This window comes from Primulina tabacum, chromosome 13, assembly GCF_025594145.1.
Source record: "Primulina tabacum isolate GXHZ01 chromosome 13, ASM2559414v2, whole genome shotgun sequence".
NCBI classification, from domain to species: Eukaryota; Viridiplantae; Streptophyta; class Magnoliopsida; order Lamiales; family Gesneriaceae; genus Primulina; species Primulina tabacum.
Window position 1 is genome coordinate 33,444,005 of NC_134562.1, and position 17,882 is coordinate 33,461,886.

General features: G+C 32.1%; 1 protein-coding gene across 2 annotated transcripts; it reads left to right on the forward strand.

The window, feature by feature from the left end:
• Nucleotides 1-7,778: 7,778 nt before the first annotated feature.
• Nucleotides 7,779-9,872, forward strand: LOC142523024 (myb family transcription factor IPN2). 2 transcript variants are annotated; one of them, XM_075626667.1, is made up of 6 exons: nt 7,779-8,145; nt 8,294-8,370; nt 8,497-8,554; nt 8,662-8,731; nt 8,866-8,908; nt 9,014-9,872. In XM_075626667.1, the coding sequence occupies exons 1-6, from the start codon at nt 7,974-7,976 to the stop codon at nt 9,677-9,679; spliced, it is 1,086 nt and encodes a 361-aa protein (XP_075482782.1). In that variant the 5' UTR covers nt 7,779-7,973; the 3' UTR covers nt 9,680-9,872. The 2 variants fall into 2 exon arrangements, with proteins under 2 accessions (XP_075482782.1, XP_075482781.1); XM_075626666.1 differs by having other exon boundaries at nt 7,780-8,145; nt 8,996-9,872.
• Nucleotides 9,873-17,882: the final 8,010 nt, after the last annotated feature.

The window sequence follows — 17,882 nt, forward strand, 5'->3', positions numbered from 1 at the left end:
CATGATTAAATATGATGATTGTGTTCATTGGGGATTTAATCAAATTATGTAGAGTCCAAACAATAAAGCTACATGGCTCATTAGTTAAATTTTTAAAAAAATTTTATGCATAAAATGATAATGTTTGTCCAATATATTTATTATTTTATCTTGTGTCAACTCATGTGTTAAAAATTTATACTTTACTTATCGATTATTTGGCCTCTTTTCTTGAATTTATGTAATTGGACTCATTTCAAAAAATAAAACACAAAAAATTGTAATACTTATCTATTTTACATATCTTTATTTTCCATTTTCTTGAATAAAATCTTATATTCATTATTTAAAACAAATTATATATTTTTACAATATTGGTTCAATATATTTATCATTTTGTTATTTTGATAGTTTATGTTGATAAATTTCAATTTTAGTAACATACACTACAATGTTTGCCAATTTCAATCTTTTTCTAATACAATTGTTCATATGACACTGCATTACGTTAGAGTCATGTTGATGTTGTGGCGCACGAAGAAAAAAATCGCAAAGATATAAATATATAATTCGTAAATTATATTTTCCTTATATCTATTGTTTGATTATTTTTAATTTTCAAACTAAATTTTACGGTTATTTATCACAACAAGATTTTTTTTCAACATATCGCCTCAGGCCCTTTGAACCACAGGTACGGCTCTGATCACAGTCCTCAGCTCATGTGACACTAACTCACAGAACTCCTCACACGTGGCTCCACAGCCACATGTGAGGAGTTCTGTAAGTAAGTGTATCATGAGGGCTGCTCAATTGGTACCAATTCTCTTTGGACAAGTACTTATGGCCTGGACAAAAGTCTTGAGTTCGAGGCTGGGGAGACTAGAGATGTAAATGAACCAAACCGTTTGCGAGCTATTCGAAGCTCGACTCGATAAAAAGTTCGTTTATTAATCATATCAAGTCAAGTTCGATTTCGAGCTTGAAAATTTAATCAAACCAAACCCAAGCCTAAAGATATTCGGTTCGTGAGCTCGCAAACATGTTTGATAATAGGCTCGCGAGCATGAGCTCGGCTTGTTCAGGTGGATCGTAAGATGGAGCTCGAGCTCGACTCGTTTAGGTGACTCGTCAGCTCAAACTTGACTCATTTGTTGAGTTGACAGATAAAAATATTAGTACTAATGTCGATGAAAGGTTTGAACATAAAACATAGCTGATAAAAAATGAATTTACATCACATAGTCACAATTACATTTTTTTAGCTTACTTGCATATCATTATACTAAAATTTTATTTAAAACATAATAAATTAATATAAATACACCAACTTATTTTTTTTCCCAAAAAATTTACATCACCAAATCATATACACGTTAAGTAATGTTACAAATTATTGTCCTAAAATATTATATTAAACTGAATATAATAAATTTATATTGATTAAAAAATAAAATTTATTTGGAACACGGTGAATGAGTATCAAAGGAGTGCAATTATTGCAATGTTATTTATATGGTGATATCAGTGTATGGCGAGTATTTGTTATCTGGATGCTAGATTTATTATTTTGGGATGTTCAATAATATAATGAATTTATGTTTTTTGTTGTTGTTATATTTGTCTTTTTGTTATTTATGAATGAATTTATATTTTTATGTCCGATTTAAAATTAGTTCATAGATAAATTTAATTTTTAACAAGCATGGATCAAGCTTAAACTCGAGTTCAATTCTATGCTTTACGAGCTCGAAAACGAACCGAGCTCAAGTCATGCTTGTTAAACATGATAAACGAGCTATTAATGAATCAAGCTTGAGCCTGACTTGATTAACATGATAAAGGAGTTTTTAACGAGCCGAGCTCAAACTTTTCTCGAGTTTAGTGATTTCAATACAAACCGAGCTCGAGCCTGATAATAGAAGCTCAAATCGAGCTCGAGCTACAATCTTAAACGAACCAAACTCAAGCCTGATATTGTTTGGTTTGATTTGGATCATTTACATCCCTAGAGGAGACACATACTTCACATCTAGGTTTAGAGAGTTCTATGAGTAAGTGTCGCATGAACTATCATGAAGGTTGTGATTGCAGGATCCAAAAAGATAAGCCCATGGGCCTTACGCGCAATGCGCGTGCGAAAAATTAGTTAATTAATTATTCAAAAATATTTTATACGTCAATTAAAGATTGTGTAGATGGTTTTCTCAAGCTTTTTAAGTTTTATGTAGATAATTATTTGTCAATTTCTGTGAGAGAATAATTTTCATGCGAAATATGATGAGACGATAGTTACTAGCTATTTCATTTAATATATATTAGTTTTATCATAAGAAAAACATTATTTGAAATTTTTTAAATTTATTTCGTAAAAATAAGTAAGTAAAAATAAAAATATGGAAGATAATATTATCAATGTAACTGTTCAACGGGTGTCACAGATTGGATTGATCCGGAACTGATTTGATACACTACAGTTCGACTTGGAAACGGTCAAATTGGTTTAGGTTCAAACTAAATAAAAAATTCCAATCGAGTCGGATGAATTTTTTAGAAACTCTATCGGAAACCTATCCGGTCCAGTCAAGGATCCGGTTCCAATCCGTTATGGAATTGATCCGGTCCCATCCCTATATCATGTAGGACTGAGTGCTTGCCGTTTTACGTATCAAAAGATATAGCTGGTGGTAATGGTGCAACTCAAATCTTTTAAACCGCACAGCAGTTCAAGCACCACGGTTCGATCGCTCTACCAAGCATGGACAATTATTGCACCCAACAATCTCACACCTGATAATTACACTCATTGCAATCAACGGAAATCGTACCCGTGACCTTGGCTCTGATATCAATTATAGGACCGAGTGCTTACCATTTTATCCCATTTTCAAAATCTATAAATTACAACAGAAAATTCGTTTTTTTACCGAACTTATTTACGAGCCTACCAAAATGTGGAATAATTGTAACCTCGCAAATGGAGGGGAATCCCTTTTTGTTTTTAACGCTTTCAACAAGCACTTCACGTTTTCGAACTTTTGGGATAAAAAAGAAAGCCTCGGAAAAAATCGAATGGTCCTACCCGAATCTGATTCCCATCACCACTGAGTCGACTCAATGTTTTTTCATCTGAATTTTTTATGCATTTAAATTTTGTCATGAAAATTGATTTCTAAATTGCAAAAAAACAAAATGTTAAAATCAAATTTATTTAAAATATACAGAAGGAAGAATATGGTCCTACTTACATAAATGGAATATATTCAGTTTTAGGAATAAATTCAAGAAAGCACATCACGATGCTTAAAATTTAAGCAAAGCTAGCATACCAATATCAATCCCCTCCCCGTTCTTTTCAATAATTTACAATATAATTTACCACTAAAAGTTAAATTTCAACTTTTAATTCTTTATCATGCTTTCATAATGTGACAGCTAATTTAATTTGGGGGTTAATTTAATATATGCTTTTCATTCTAATTAATTAGAGTAATTAATCTTAATGATCTGACAAAAAGCATCATAACGTAATTTGTAATTAATATGGTTTTGTATGAAGAATACTATAATATATAAATTTATGTTATTTTTATATGGATTTTTGTCAAATTATCAAGATCTTTTAAGTAGTACTACTGTACGTATATTGTGAAATTAATCGAATATTATTTATTTGATGTGGATTTTAGCTCACTATGATCCACACGACGAGGTTAGTAAATGATTAATAAGAAATTTTAACGTTTGAGGAAAGAATATATTCCTTGATTATCAAGTAAGGAAGAATTTATTCCTTTTGGAGCCAAATCAATAAACATGGACTATATTGTACTTATCGGCAGATTTTACTTTTTAAAGTCAAATTTAAAATTTTAATGATTTGCAATTTAGTTTTATTTGTATTTAAGAATTTTTTTGAAAAATTATATTATACATCAAATTGAAAGAATGTTTGTTGAATTTGTTGGGGTGCAATAATTGTCCATACTGAGAGAGCGATCAAACGTGACGCTTGGACTGATATACGGTTAAAATATTTGAGTTGCACAATTAACGTTAACTATATTTTTTTTGTAAGATGACAAGAGCTATCAGAGTCAATGTCACTGATTCTATTCTTATTTATCGCAATGAATGTAATTATTGGGAGAGATATCGTTGAAGTTAAATAATTGTCCTTTCTGAGATAGCGATCGAACCGTGAAGTTTGAACTGTGTACGACTTAAAAAACTTGAGTTGCACAACTACTACTAGCTATAAATTTTGATAAAACAATAAACTCGATCATTTAGATTAACTAGAGTAACTATTCGTGTTTATCATTCATGTAGTCTTCGTTCGAATTTTTTATTTTTCTATGCTAATGTGCCTTTCGAGATCTTTTTAACTATTTTATTCAATGATATGAAGTTTAATTCTGTTAAAAAAATTTAAGAATTAAGTACAACCTATTTATACCTATTTATACCTATTTATAACTTTCTCCCCTTTCTGAAATATAAGAAGATATCTTCAAAAAATAAAAAGAAATATAAGAAGATAACGAATTTAACTTGTAATATATAAATTTGTATCTCATGATAGATTAACCTAAAGTTGTAAAGAATACGATGAATAGTCACACATAAATTTTTTGAAAAAATATTTATGCCCTTATCGTGTACCCATATAGATTCCTAAAAAAATATAAACAATATGATTAACAGTTGTTAATAATAATAATAATAATAATAAAATACATTTGAAAAAAGATACTAGTTTTGTCATCCATGTAGGATATTAGTTATAATCAGGTCTCTTGTGAGACTATCTCACGAATTTTTATCTGTGAGACAGGTCAATCCTACCGATATTCACAATAAAAAGTAATACTCTTAGCATAAAAAATAATATTTTTTTATGGATGACCTAAATAAGAGATATCCGTCTCACATGATATGACCCGTGTGACCGTCTCACACAAGTTTTTGTCATTAATTATAGTACAAATGTTATATATATTGCTTACGATATACCTCCAACAAATATGTGGCAAAAAAAAACATACATTTTCGTAAACTAAATTTATTTTACTCAATTAATTGACATAGAAAAAACATATTGTGATAACATGTTTGTCATTTAACAATTTTAGTCTTCTATCATGTCAAAATTATGTCTTAGTCATGTTTTTCAATTTTTGACGATTTTAATCAATTAAGTTTTTCAAGTTTTGACGATTTTAGTCATTTTTAATTGCGAGTGTTGCTGTGATACTGCACGTGTGATCTTCATGTCATCGTCATATCATTATCACATAAAATAAAGATTAAACTTGAAAAAAATGGAAATATATCAAACTAATAGTAAAGTTTGATGATTTAGATAATAAAAACAGCAAAAAAAAGACCAAAGTCGCCTTTATATATATATAATATATATATATATATATATATATATATATATATATATATATAAATATAATTGAAGTGAGCTAAGAGTATGAAGGAGAGGAGACGAAACACATATGGCTGAGAGGACAATCTTCCATTCCACAAAAGCACTCGAGATATCAAGCTTTAGAACCAAAAAAGAAACCGGGCCTGCGCTTTATGCGTTGATGCTCCTCTCTCAATAGCTAGCTTTTGCTATATATTGACCATATATTTTATTTTCATTTAACAATCCCTTGCAGCCTTATATTTTTATATTGATATAAACTATTTTTAATTAACTGAAAGGACAAATAAATTTTTTGTCAATAATTTATTCTTTTTTCGTATTGGTCTACTAGCTTTTTAATTTTTAGTTTTGGTACAATAACTTCTGAATTTCGGTTATTTGGTCAATCAACTACTAGAATTATATTCAATTTTTGTCCGAAATTAATGCTGAATAGACGATGGTCAAAGGTGATGTGACAAAAAAAATTTAGTGATTTGTTGATTTTGGATGTAAATCAATTTATTTGGAAGCAATTTAACATAAAATAAAATCAAATAAATCAAAAAAAATTACAAGTTATATTAATTTCACTAAAAAAATCAACGAGTGTGATACCAAAATGTGCTTTAGCCATCATCAAATCAGCATTTTATTGCGAAAATTCAATATTTCGGTGGTAAACGGACTAACGTACCCAAAATTCAAAATCTATTGTATCATGATCAAATACTGGAAAATTTAGTGGACCAAAACAAAAAGATAAAATTTATTGGACCAACAAAATATTATCCCTAATTAAAATTACGTTATCTAGTTGATTTTTTTAAAAATAATTTATTAGAATTCGTTCACCAAAATAATTTTAAGAAATTATATTTTTTGATCTTGTATGTTTGTTTCTTTGCAATTTTTGAATTCTTTATTACCAAATTTCAGTTTTATTCCCTTAAATTTAATTTTTTTTGGCAAAATTATTCATTTTCCGACGTGCCTCTGATCTTTGTAGTGACATATCAACACTCGAATGATCCGAACAAAGAAATGACTTAATTGCGAAAAAATCGGATGATACAAAACTAAAACCAAAACTCGATAACATAGATGATCAAAATTGCAAAAAAACAAACATATAACGAATAAAAATACAATTTTTCCGTAATTTTATTCAAAAAGTTGAAAATTTGAAATTTGACGTACTTTAATCAGATAAATAAATTCTTGTCAAACAATGTGTTTTTTTGTTTAAAAAAAATATATATATTTACTACTATTGAATCATTCACAAAAACTCCTATGACATCATCTTATGGGTTAATTTTGTGAGATGAGTCTCAAACCCGACCTGACCCATTAAAACATATTACTTTTACGTCAAAAATATTTCTTTTCATTGTAGATGTGTACCGGGTTAACGCGTCTCACGAATAAAAATTTGTGAGTCTGTCTCACAGAAAACTTACACTTAATCATTTATCATTCATTGATTTGTAAATCGACTCTCAATAATCTCGGCATGAATGGTTTCCGAAACTATCGGGAGCAAATTTTCCTGGCATAAAAGCAGATCGATGTTGTTGGTTTAATTTAATGCAATGATAATAAAAGAAGCTGAAAAGGGGTCGTACCACGAAAGAACCATGCTTTAATTTGATAAATATATAATATAATATATGCAATGCACGAAACTTTGATCTGGACATCTAAATCAGTACTACTACATCTGAAGCTTAAAGTGTGACATCCAATTGCACATTATCATCATTGCATGCAAAAGCCCCACTCTGCTGCACATTAAAATTACCCAAAAAAGCTTCATTCACGGTTTAATTTAATTGAATGTTTTGGCCATACAATTATAATGACATATTCTCTTTTCCTGATAAACAAAAGGTACTGTAAAATAACATACCTCAGTTGGATGCATGTCGTTCATTCGACCTTACCCATGCAGACACTGTGTAGGCATCGCCTGCAAGGACAAGTTGTCTCATTTTATGTTTTCGTCAACTTGTCGAAAATGGACATTATTAATGTAAATTTGTTTTTTTGTTGAATTTTTCATCTATTTTGCTGGAGTGCCGTACACGTCAGTAATTTTTCGATATTACGTCAGCATTATGATGAAATATGAGTGAAAACATAAAAAAAGAAGTAAAGTTATATGTTTAAGATTCAATTTCGACAAGCCAGATAACAAAAATAGAAAACAGTTTTATCTCCTGCAATATATGGTCTCTTTAAATTTGCAAAGTAATAAAAATAAAACAAATTGTGTAACGGGTTTGAATTCTTGACTGATAAAGATGGCTGGTGGGCAGCATAAATACAAATTTTCTTTGCTTTCGCTTTTTTCTTCTTTAGGTTTAACTTGTGCTTGATGCATTCTATTTGAGAAACCCAACCCCTTTTCTCCCCATTCAAAACTTCTTCCCATCCTAAATTTCTCTCCCTCTCTCTCTATATATCTCCCTTGCTGTATTTATTCTTGAATCTCTTCTTATTCCATTGCAGCAGACAGAGAAAGAGAGAGAGAGGGTCTTTGTGAGTGTGCGTGCGTGCCTTAAAGAGAATGTTCCATCCGAAGAAACCCTCGAACATGATTAACGCTCACGAGCGTCCCATGTGCGTTCAAGGTGATTCGGGCCTTGTTCTCACTACTGATCCAAAGCCTCGCCTCCGGTGGACTGTCGAACTTCATGAACGATTTGTCGATGCTGTTACTCAGCTTGGTGGCCCTGATAGTATGTGTATATATATATATTTCATTGGTTATATGCAATAAAATAGGTTTGATGATATATATTCTTTCCGAGTATTATGTTTGTTAATCTTAATCACGCTCTTTCTTAATGATTCGTATCTTGTTTTCCTTTGTAATTAATTATTCAGAGGCAACGCCGAAGACCATCATGAGAGTTATGGGGGTCAAGGGTTTAACTCTTTATCATCTCAAGAGCCATCTTCAGGTTTAGACTCATTTATTTTTAGTTTGTTTCCTTGATAATAAAATTTTCATTTCTGGATCTGAATTATATCGTTTATGGTGTAGGGTTATGAGTATATCTAAGTTTCTTGTTTTTTTTACGCCCCAGAAATTCAGGCTGGGAAAGCAACCTCACAAGGAATTCAATGATCATTCAATGAAAGATGGTGAGAGACTAGGTGGCTACATATGCGCACACATTAACTGAACATGTTTTCATATTCCTTTAAATATAATAATTATTTTTATTTTAATTATTTACTTGATTGATCAGCTTCTGCGATAGAACTTCAACGAAACAATATCGGCTCGTCGTCTGGAATGCTTGGCCGCAGCATGAACGAGTACGTTCAATATATTATCATTTCGATTCCATTGGAAAGATATGCTCTAATAATGTTTTGGAGATTTGTAAAATGAAAAATATATGGGTTCATTTTACTAAATTTGCCTAAATCGATCATTCGTGCAATTATAGGATGCAAATGGAGGTGAACAGAAGACTTCATGAACAATTGGAGGTAACTGAAAATATTCTATTGTTTTAAATGATTTTTATTTAAATATTTCTAAGAGGAAAAATATTATTTGGACGCTGATAATTACAGGTGCAAAAACACCTGCAGTTGAGAATTGAGGCTCAAGGGAAATACATGCAGGCCATCCTCGAAAAAGCATGCCAAACTCTAGCAGGTGAGAACATGGCGTCGACCGCTACTGCTAGCGGGAGCTTCAGCAAGCTGCCGCCCATTGGCACTGAAACTTCCGCCATGAAAGACTTCTGGCAGCCGGTGAATTTCCCTACTCTTCAAGACCTCAACATATATGGAACCACTGATCATCAACTTGAACAACAGCTTCATCATCCAACCATGGAGAGATCATCTTCCATTGACTCATTCATCCCGAGTAGCAACAACAACGATAATAGTTTCTTGACCAAAAAGAGGCCTATTCAATACAGTAACAGCAATGGGAAGAGCCCTTTAGTTTGGGCTGATGACTTGAGGCTCCAAGAATTGGGTACAGCTGCTGCCTCATGTATTAATGATACCCAAATTCATATCGCACCACAATTGTCGATTGATAAAGGGAGTGATATTGGTCCAGTGGGAGATATCTATGAAGCGAAGCCTGATTTATCTAGCGATCAAGCGCTGAGGGAGAAGAAATTCAACACGGGAAAGCTCGAAAGTCGCCCTTCTCCACGACACATGGTGGAGAGAATGAACCACCAGGCCATCAGTGCTGGAGGGGTGACAACACAAGGCAGAAACTCGCCATTCGGGTGATTCATGAATACGTCCTCATTACAACAGTTACAGTCAATTACCTGTTAACCGCAAGTACTTAATTTAGTGTAATGCTTAGGACTTGAAAGTTGGTTTGCTTAACTATCACTAATGCAACTATGAATGCCATGATCCTCTAATTTGTTACCAGATTTTGTACCATGAATAAATATATATGTTCACTTTCTCCATCTTAACCATAGCAGCTGGCCAAACAAGAACGGCTTCTTTTTTCTTCCATTATTAATTGATCCTCATAAGTTAAGTTATATGACAAATTATGTCAAGTATATTAGTGTCAGTACTGTATCAACATTCAAAACTCAAGAGTTCTCCGAAGTATTATTTGTGAAGGAAAATCCAGAAATAACTTTTTTTAGAGTTCGCAAACACTCGACTTGATTGAATTGCAGTTCAGTTCATTTATTATATACATAATATCGTATTCCGGTGCTTTCAATATTCTATTTATATATGTTTAATGAACTTGAAATTTAAATTTGAAAGGAGAAGGAGGGTTTTTTTTACCTTTTTTTTCAGAAAAGAGAAACAATTAAAGCTATAGAGCATCCTAGCTCGTGGGTCGTTTTCATTCTCTGTATAGTCATTATGTAATGATGCCGCATTTAATTGAGACAATCTTCTTGGACCAAAGCTTTTTCTGTTAGTTGTTCTTTGTTAGTCCCCATCATTATAAAACAGAAAAGAAAATAATGAGCCGGTGAGGATTAAAAAGCAAGAAGATATATACATGCAAGACCACCATTGACTGTGCACTCAATTTACAATGTTTCTGTTTAAATAACAAAACCCATTCGTAAATTTAATGTATACAAATTTTACTTTTGGAAATATAAGAACAAGATCACCACTCTCGTTAAAATTATGGTGTTCACCACTAAATGCAATATGCAAGAGAAAAAAGTAACTCTAGGTATATAGGACCAAGAATTTATCTGGGGGAAAGCGGACAAAGAGTATCTAACTTTCATGCCCTTTTTTATACTTTACACTTCCATATATATATTCCTTAGGTATCACCTAAGCAATCAGGTGCAATCTTGCAACTTTATTTTAATTTTTAACTTCCACTTGAATACACAGACAACTCACTCAGAATTCGGAAATACAGCGCGCGAAACCTAATCTAGCTACCTTCATTTTGGAAAATGATTTCAATCCGAGAGTGTGACGATGAGAAAATCATTTATCAATCTTTCGTATCGCTAATTGGTGGAAGAATGATGTGATCACATTGTTAATTATAAGTACTGTATAATATAAGTCTTTTATTTGTATTTGCTAAGCACAAAAGAAGTCAAGAAATGGGGCTGTGGTGCAACAATAGAAGACAACCTTTTTTAGTTGCAGGGCTCGGGGATGTTAACGTTAAAGGCTTTAAAGCTAGCTTAATTCTACATTGCATACTGGATGTGATGATGAAAAAATAAAGGCAAAAGCGTGATTAGGAACATGGGAATCAAACATTTTTACGAGAAAACGCACTCCCATGTGTTCAAATATCGATGAAGCTTCTAACTTTACGTGAGCAAGGACCAGTACTTAAAGCTAGCCCAATCAGTCTGCCACCAAAAGCTCTTGAAGATTCACGGTGTCATAATAATTAATTACATGCAAAAGAACCACAAATCCTCCATTAACGTGCAATATTAGTTATTTTTACAGCCTTGCACACAATTATACGAGTTAATATGCGAGTAATTGAGGTATTTGGGTCGTTGATTTTGATGATCATGTCCTAACCTTTGGCACGTATTCCCATGCATGCATGCAGGTTTTAATTTCGTGAATCCCAACCTCACACGCACATTCAAGTGCTCATTGGATACTCTCTACTCGTTCTTTTAACTCGCTATATATCGATATATTATTATATCTCTTTCTTCGTATTCTTTCTTATATATATATATATGATCGCTAAATTAAAAAACTGTATATTTTTGTTTCATTATCCTTAACTCGTAATCAATTTCATCTCTACCTGTGCATGAGCATAAGATTTGTTTTTGTCCCTGTTTAGCCCTAAGAGTGTTGGAGTGTAATAATTATATATGTTGGGAGAACGATCAAACGCTGATATATTGTATGATTTGAAATATTGGAGTTACACTGGTACTATCAATTATAATTATTGATAAAGTGAAATGCAATCGATTGTACGAAGAGTTTTCGTAAATTTAGAGAATTATCACATTTTATGGAGTCGATATTTATATCAGGTAAAACATACAAATCTATCATTCAGATCAATCCGTAAGGAAATGTCTCAAGGATAGCATAAGAGGACCCGTATGGCTTACAAATATACTCCCGTGTCTAAAAGGAAATGAACTGAGTCAAATATAATTTTAAAATGTTGGAGTAATTTATTATAATAATTTTTTTAGAAAAAAGGAAATTAAAAGCAAGTATCAACAAGAATTTGCACTTAGCTCTTTGGAAACATAATCAAACATATTATTTTAGTTGAATAATTTGATGCCAAACTTCTTGGAATTCTATTAGGATTGGTGGAACTTAAGAAACAAATCAAATGACAAAAATAAAATAACACAAAAAAATTAGAATCCAAACGATATGTTTCTTAAATTTCATTTTGAATGTTAATCACACCAAAATAAAATTTGAAATTTAAAAAATGATTTCATTAATTCTAGATTAAATCCTTGATGTCTCTTAAAATTCAATTTTTTTTATAATTATATATGATATAAACAGATAATCATAAAAGCCATAAAAGTAGGAGTATGCCTCTTTGTGAGACGGTCTCACGAACTTTTATATGTGAGACGTGTCAATTCTACCGATATTCAAAATAAAAATTAAAACTCTTAGCATAAAAAGTAATACTTTTCATGGATGACCCAAATAAGGGATTTGTCTCACACAAGTTTTTGCCTAAAAGTAGAAAGAGTTATTTTAGGAAATAAATTAGTTTTTCCTGAAATATTATTAAGATATATACTATTAAATTTCAATATAAAATATGATTTTACGTAAAATAATTTAGCGCAAAGTAAAAATTACATTTCGTCATCTTAATAACATTGGATTATATGAGTCCAACATATTTTCATGGAGGATCCACTCCTTGTCTTGAAATCCAATGGTTAGAGTTTTATTACTTAAAATAGTAAATATATATTTTTAACATATTTATATATGTGATACATTTTTAATCAATTTTTTTCTCATTTATGTAACAAATAATTAAAGTAGAAACTAAAACACTTCGGGCCATTTCTTATTGGGCTTGAATAGAGAGTTTGTGACTCATCGGCCAGCCCAATACGGTTATTCCCCATATTGGGCCTAGAAACAAGCAAGGAAAATAAGTACAAGTGAGGTATTTTAGGAGTGTCAGAATGTAGGAAGTATTTTATTGTTTTAGTTGGGTGGAAGTATTTATAAATATTCAATCATGTTGTGAAAAATTAAAAATTTATGGTAAAAAGTAAAAATCTCAAACTCTCAAAATTATCAAACTACACACTTTATAATATTTTTCTCTCAACTCAATTGTGATTTTCTTCACAAAGGAGAGATCTATTTATAGAAAATCTTTACAAATAATCCAAAAATAAATTCATCATTACCTACATCATCACACACTAATTTTCAATATTTACAACTCTTATTTTCAACATTCAAATATTCAACATTAAAATATTCAATACACGCATTTTAAATATTATTTTTCAACACTCCCCCTTGTGATGATGATCATAATGATTGTCTTCATTACGTGTTTTTATTATGCCTCGTTAAAAACCTTACTAGGAAAAATCCATTGGGATAAAAACCATAGTAAGGGAAAAAGAGTGCAGTCACGTAGACTCCCCCTCATGTTGACACGAACAATTCTTCACAAATTTCGTAGATTGCGCATCCCAATATTATATATGTGATTTCTGAATATTGTCATAGGAAGTGCCTTTGTGAAGAGATCTGATGAGTTTTCACTTGATTGAATGTGACTGAACATCAATATATTTATTCTTCTCAAGCTCCTTGGTGAATGCGAAGAACTTAGGAGGAATATGTTTATTTCTGTCGCTTTTTATGTATCATTCTTTCATTTGAGCAACACATGCAGCATTATCTTCATATAGTATCACAGGCTTCTCGTCAAATGATAATCCGCATGAGATTTGGATATGTTGGGTCATTGATTTTAACCACACACATTCACGACTTGATTCATGTAGTGCAATAATCTCAGCATGATTTGATGAAGTTGTTACGAGCCTTTGTTTCTGTGAACGCCAAGAAATTGCAGTGCCTCCACGAGTAAATACATATCCAGTTTGGGAACGTGCCTTGTGTGGATCAGATAAGTATCCAGCATCGGCATAACCAATTATACTTGGATTAGCATCTTTTGAATACAAAAGTCCCAAGTCTGTCGTTCCTCGTAGATAACGGAATATATGTTTAATTCCGTTCCAGTGTCTCTTTGTTGGATATGTGCTAAATCTTGCCAACAGATTCACGGCAAAAGATATATCAGGCCTTGTACAATTTGTAAGGTACATAAGGGCACCGATGGCACTTAGATATGGTACTTCTGGACCAAGAATATCTTCATCATCTTCACATGGACGGAATGGATCCTTTTCTATGTTTAATGATCTAACAACCATTGGAGTACTTAAAGGATTTGCTTTATCCATATTAAAACGTTTAAGGATCTTTTCTGTATAATTTGTCTGGTGAACAAACATTCCACATTCTTTTTGTTCAATTTGTAAACCCAGACAATACTTGGTTTTTCCAAGATCCTTCATTTCAAATTCTTCCTTCAAGTATGACACAACTTCTTGAATTTCCTTATTCGTTCCAATGATGTTTAAATCATCAACATATACATCAATAATTACGCATCCGAATGTTGTTTTCTTAATGAAAACACAAGGGCATATTGAATTATTTACATATCTCTTTTTCATCAAGTGATCACTTAGCTGATTATACCACATTCGGCCGGATTGCTTTAACCCATATAATGATCTTTGTAATTTCACAGAATAACATTCTCTGGGTTTTGAACTTTGTGCTTCAGGCATCTTAAATCCTTCAGGGATTTTCATATATATATTACTATCAAGTGATCCATATAAGTAAGCTGTAACAACATCCATAAGACGCATTTCTAAATTTTCAGATACCGCCAAGCTAATCAAATACCGAAACATAATTGCATCCATCACGGGAGAATACGGTTCTTCATAATCAATTCCAGGCCTTTGAGAAAAACCTTGTGCAACAAGTCGAGCTTTATATCTTACTATTTCATTTTTCTAATTTCACTTTCGAATAAAAACCCATTTGTATCCAACAGGTTTTACACCTTCAGGTGTAAGGACTATAGGTCAAAAAACATTACGTTTATTTAGCGAGTCCAATTCAACCTGGATGACTTCTTTCCATTTTATCCAATCCTGCCGGTTTTTACATTCACCAAAAGATTTTGGTTCATGATCTTCATTATCATTTATGATGTCGATTACCACATTATAAGAAAATATATCATCAATTTCTTCTATATATTTTCGGTTCTCGTCAGTTTGTGTTTCTGACAGAACATTTTCATCATCATGTGTTTCTCCAGGAACATCATTCTCTATTTTGTGATTATCATGTGTTTCTTCATGAACATCTTTTTCTCTTTTGTGATCATCGTGTTTCTCTATGAATTTTCTTTTTCGAGGATTTTTATCCTTGGAACCGACTGGCCTTCCACGCTTCAGGCGTTTAATGACATCATGAGTAGCTTCAATTTGTTTCTTCGGAATTTCAATTCGAGCAGGGACATTTGCAGCATGTATATATGATTTAGTTACACCTTTTGTGTCTGCAAATGCATCTGGTATTTGATTTGTTATTCTTTGCAAGTGGCACAATTTGCTGTACAACTTTTTCACATTGTTTTGTTCTTGGATCTAGATGTAACAATGATGATACATACCATGTAATTTTCTTTTCGGTATGTTTCTGTTCTCCCCCTAACATTGGGAAGATTTCCTCATTAAAATGACAATCAGCAAAACGTGCTATGAACACGTCGCCTGTCTGAGGTTCAAGATATCGAATGATTGATGGACTATCATAACATATATAAATTTCAACCTTTCTTTGAGGTCCCATTTTTTTTCGTTGCGGTGGTGCAATAGGCACATACACCATACATCCAAAAATTCTCAGATGAGAAATGTCTGGTTCTTTACCAAATGCAAGCTGCAATGAGGAGTATTTATGATATGCACTTGGTCTGATACGAATTAATGCAGCAGCATGTAAAATTGCATGTTCCCATATAGAAATAGGGAGCTTTATTTTCATAATCATTGGTCTCGCAATCATTTGCAGACGTTTAATCAATGATTCAGCCAATCCATTCTGTGTATGTACATGAGCAATATGATGCTCAACAATGATTCTCATAGATCAAGAAAATTAGACTTGATAATGCTGGTGAATTTATTTCCCAGACTTTCAATGATTATTGTATGTACATGAGCAATATGATGCTCAACAATGATTCTCATAGACATACAATAATCATTGAAAGTCTGGGAAATAAATTCACCAGCATTATCAAGTCTAATTTTCTTGATTGTATAATCGGGAAATTGATTCCTCAATTTTATTATTTGAGCAAGTAATCTTGCAAATGCAACCTTTCGAGTTGACAATAAACATACATGTGACCATCTGCTGGAGCCATCAATCAATACCATAAAGTATCTGAATGGTCCACATGGTGGATGGATTGGTCCACAAATATTACCCTGAATACGTTCAAGAAACATTGGTGATTCAGTTTGGATTTTGGCTGGTGATGATCTTATAATAAGTTTTCCAAGAGAACATGCTTTACATTGAAACTTATTATTCTGAAAGATCTTCTGGTCTTTCAACGGATGACAATGTGTATTTTCTATAATTCTTCGCATCATTGTTGAACCAGGATGTCCTAATCGATCATGTCAATTGATCAGTATTGAAGAATTATCAACTACCATGTTTGATTCAATTGGAATTATATATGTATAATGCAATCCAGTAGGTAGCATTGGTAGTTTTTCAACTACATATTTCTTTCCTGATTTGTATGTGGTAAGACACATATATTTCTCATTCCCTTCATTCATTGTTTGAGTATCATACCCATGGGAATATATATCATTAAAACTGAACAAATTTCTTTTTGATTGTGGTGAATACAAAGCATCATTGATTAAAAATTTTGTACCATTAGGTAACAAAAAGTGTGCTTTACCACATCCTTTAATCAAGTCTACAGGACCTGATATTGTATTCATCATTGTTTTTGTTGGTTTTAGTTCCAAGAAATATCTTTTATCTCGGAGGATAGTGTGCGTTGTACCACTATCATTTATGCAAGCTTCAGCTTTGTTCGTAGCATTTTCCATATTTGAGCTTCAAAAAAAATACAATGAAAAAAAAAATTATTGACAATACGTATGCAATAAATTGAAAAATACAACACATATCATATTTGTACAATGAAACATTATCATATGAGTACATGAAAAATAAATTATTTTACAATTATATTCTACCAATATATTGTTCATTTTCAGAAAAATCATTGAGAAAATCTCCAGCATCAATATTTTTCATTTCTATTCCACCAGCATATTGATCATTTCCAGAGAAATCATTCAGGAAATCTGCAGCATCAAAATGAGTTGAATCACTCCGGCCACTATGTTCAGTGAAGTTGGTCTCTTTTTCTTTCCCCTTTATCGATTCTTTATAAAGCTTGCAAAGGTGCTCGGGGACTCGACAAATACGAGACCAATGTCCTGGAGTGCCGCATCTAAAACAAGAACTTTCAAATCTTTTTGAGTGATTTTCATTTACACTCATGTTCTCATGATGCCTTTTTGGTGGGTGGTTCGTGACGCCCTTTTGAGATGAGTTATAATAATAACTATCTCGATTGTTTTCAAAACCACGGCCGCGACCACGACCACTACCACTTCCACGTCCACGTCCACGACCTCGACCTCGACCTCGACCAAAACCTTGTCTCTGGATTTGATTTTGGTTTTCAGGTTTAAATTCATTTTTACTCACAGCATTTACTTCTGGAAATGCTGTTGATCCAGTGGATCGGGACTGATGATTTCTCATTAATAGCTCGTTGTTCTTT

What these genes read in the sequence shown, in the direction of transcription:
- LOC142523024 (XM_075626666.1), top strand. Translation starts at nt 7,974, where the DNA reads ATGTTCCATCCGAAGAAACCCTCGAACATGATTAACGCTCACGAGCGT. An exon ending in ATCTCAAGAGCCATCTTCAG is followed by an intron (nt 8,371 to 8,496) that starts GTTTAGACTCAT and finishes TTTACGCCCCAG; the next exon opens with AAATTCAGGCTGGGAAAGCA. An exon ending in TGATCATTCAATGAAAGATG is followed by an intron (nt 8,555 to 8,661) that starts GTGAGAGACTAG and finishes TTGATTGATCAG; the next exon opens with CTTCTGCGATAGAACTTCAA.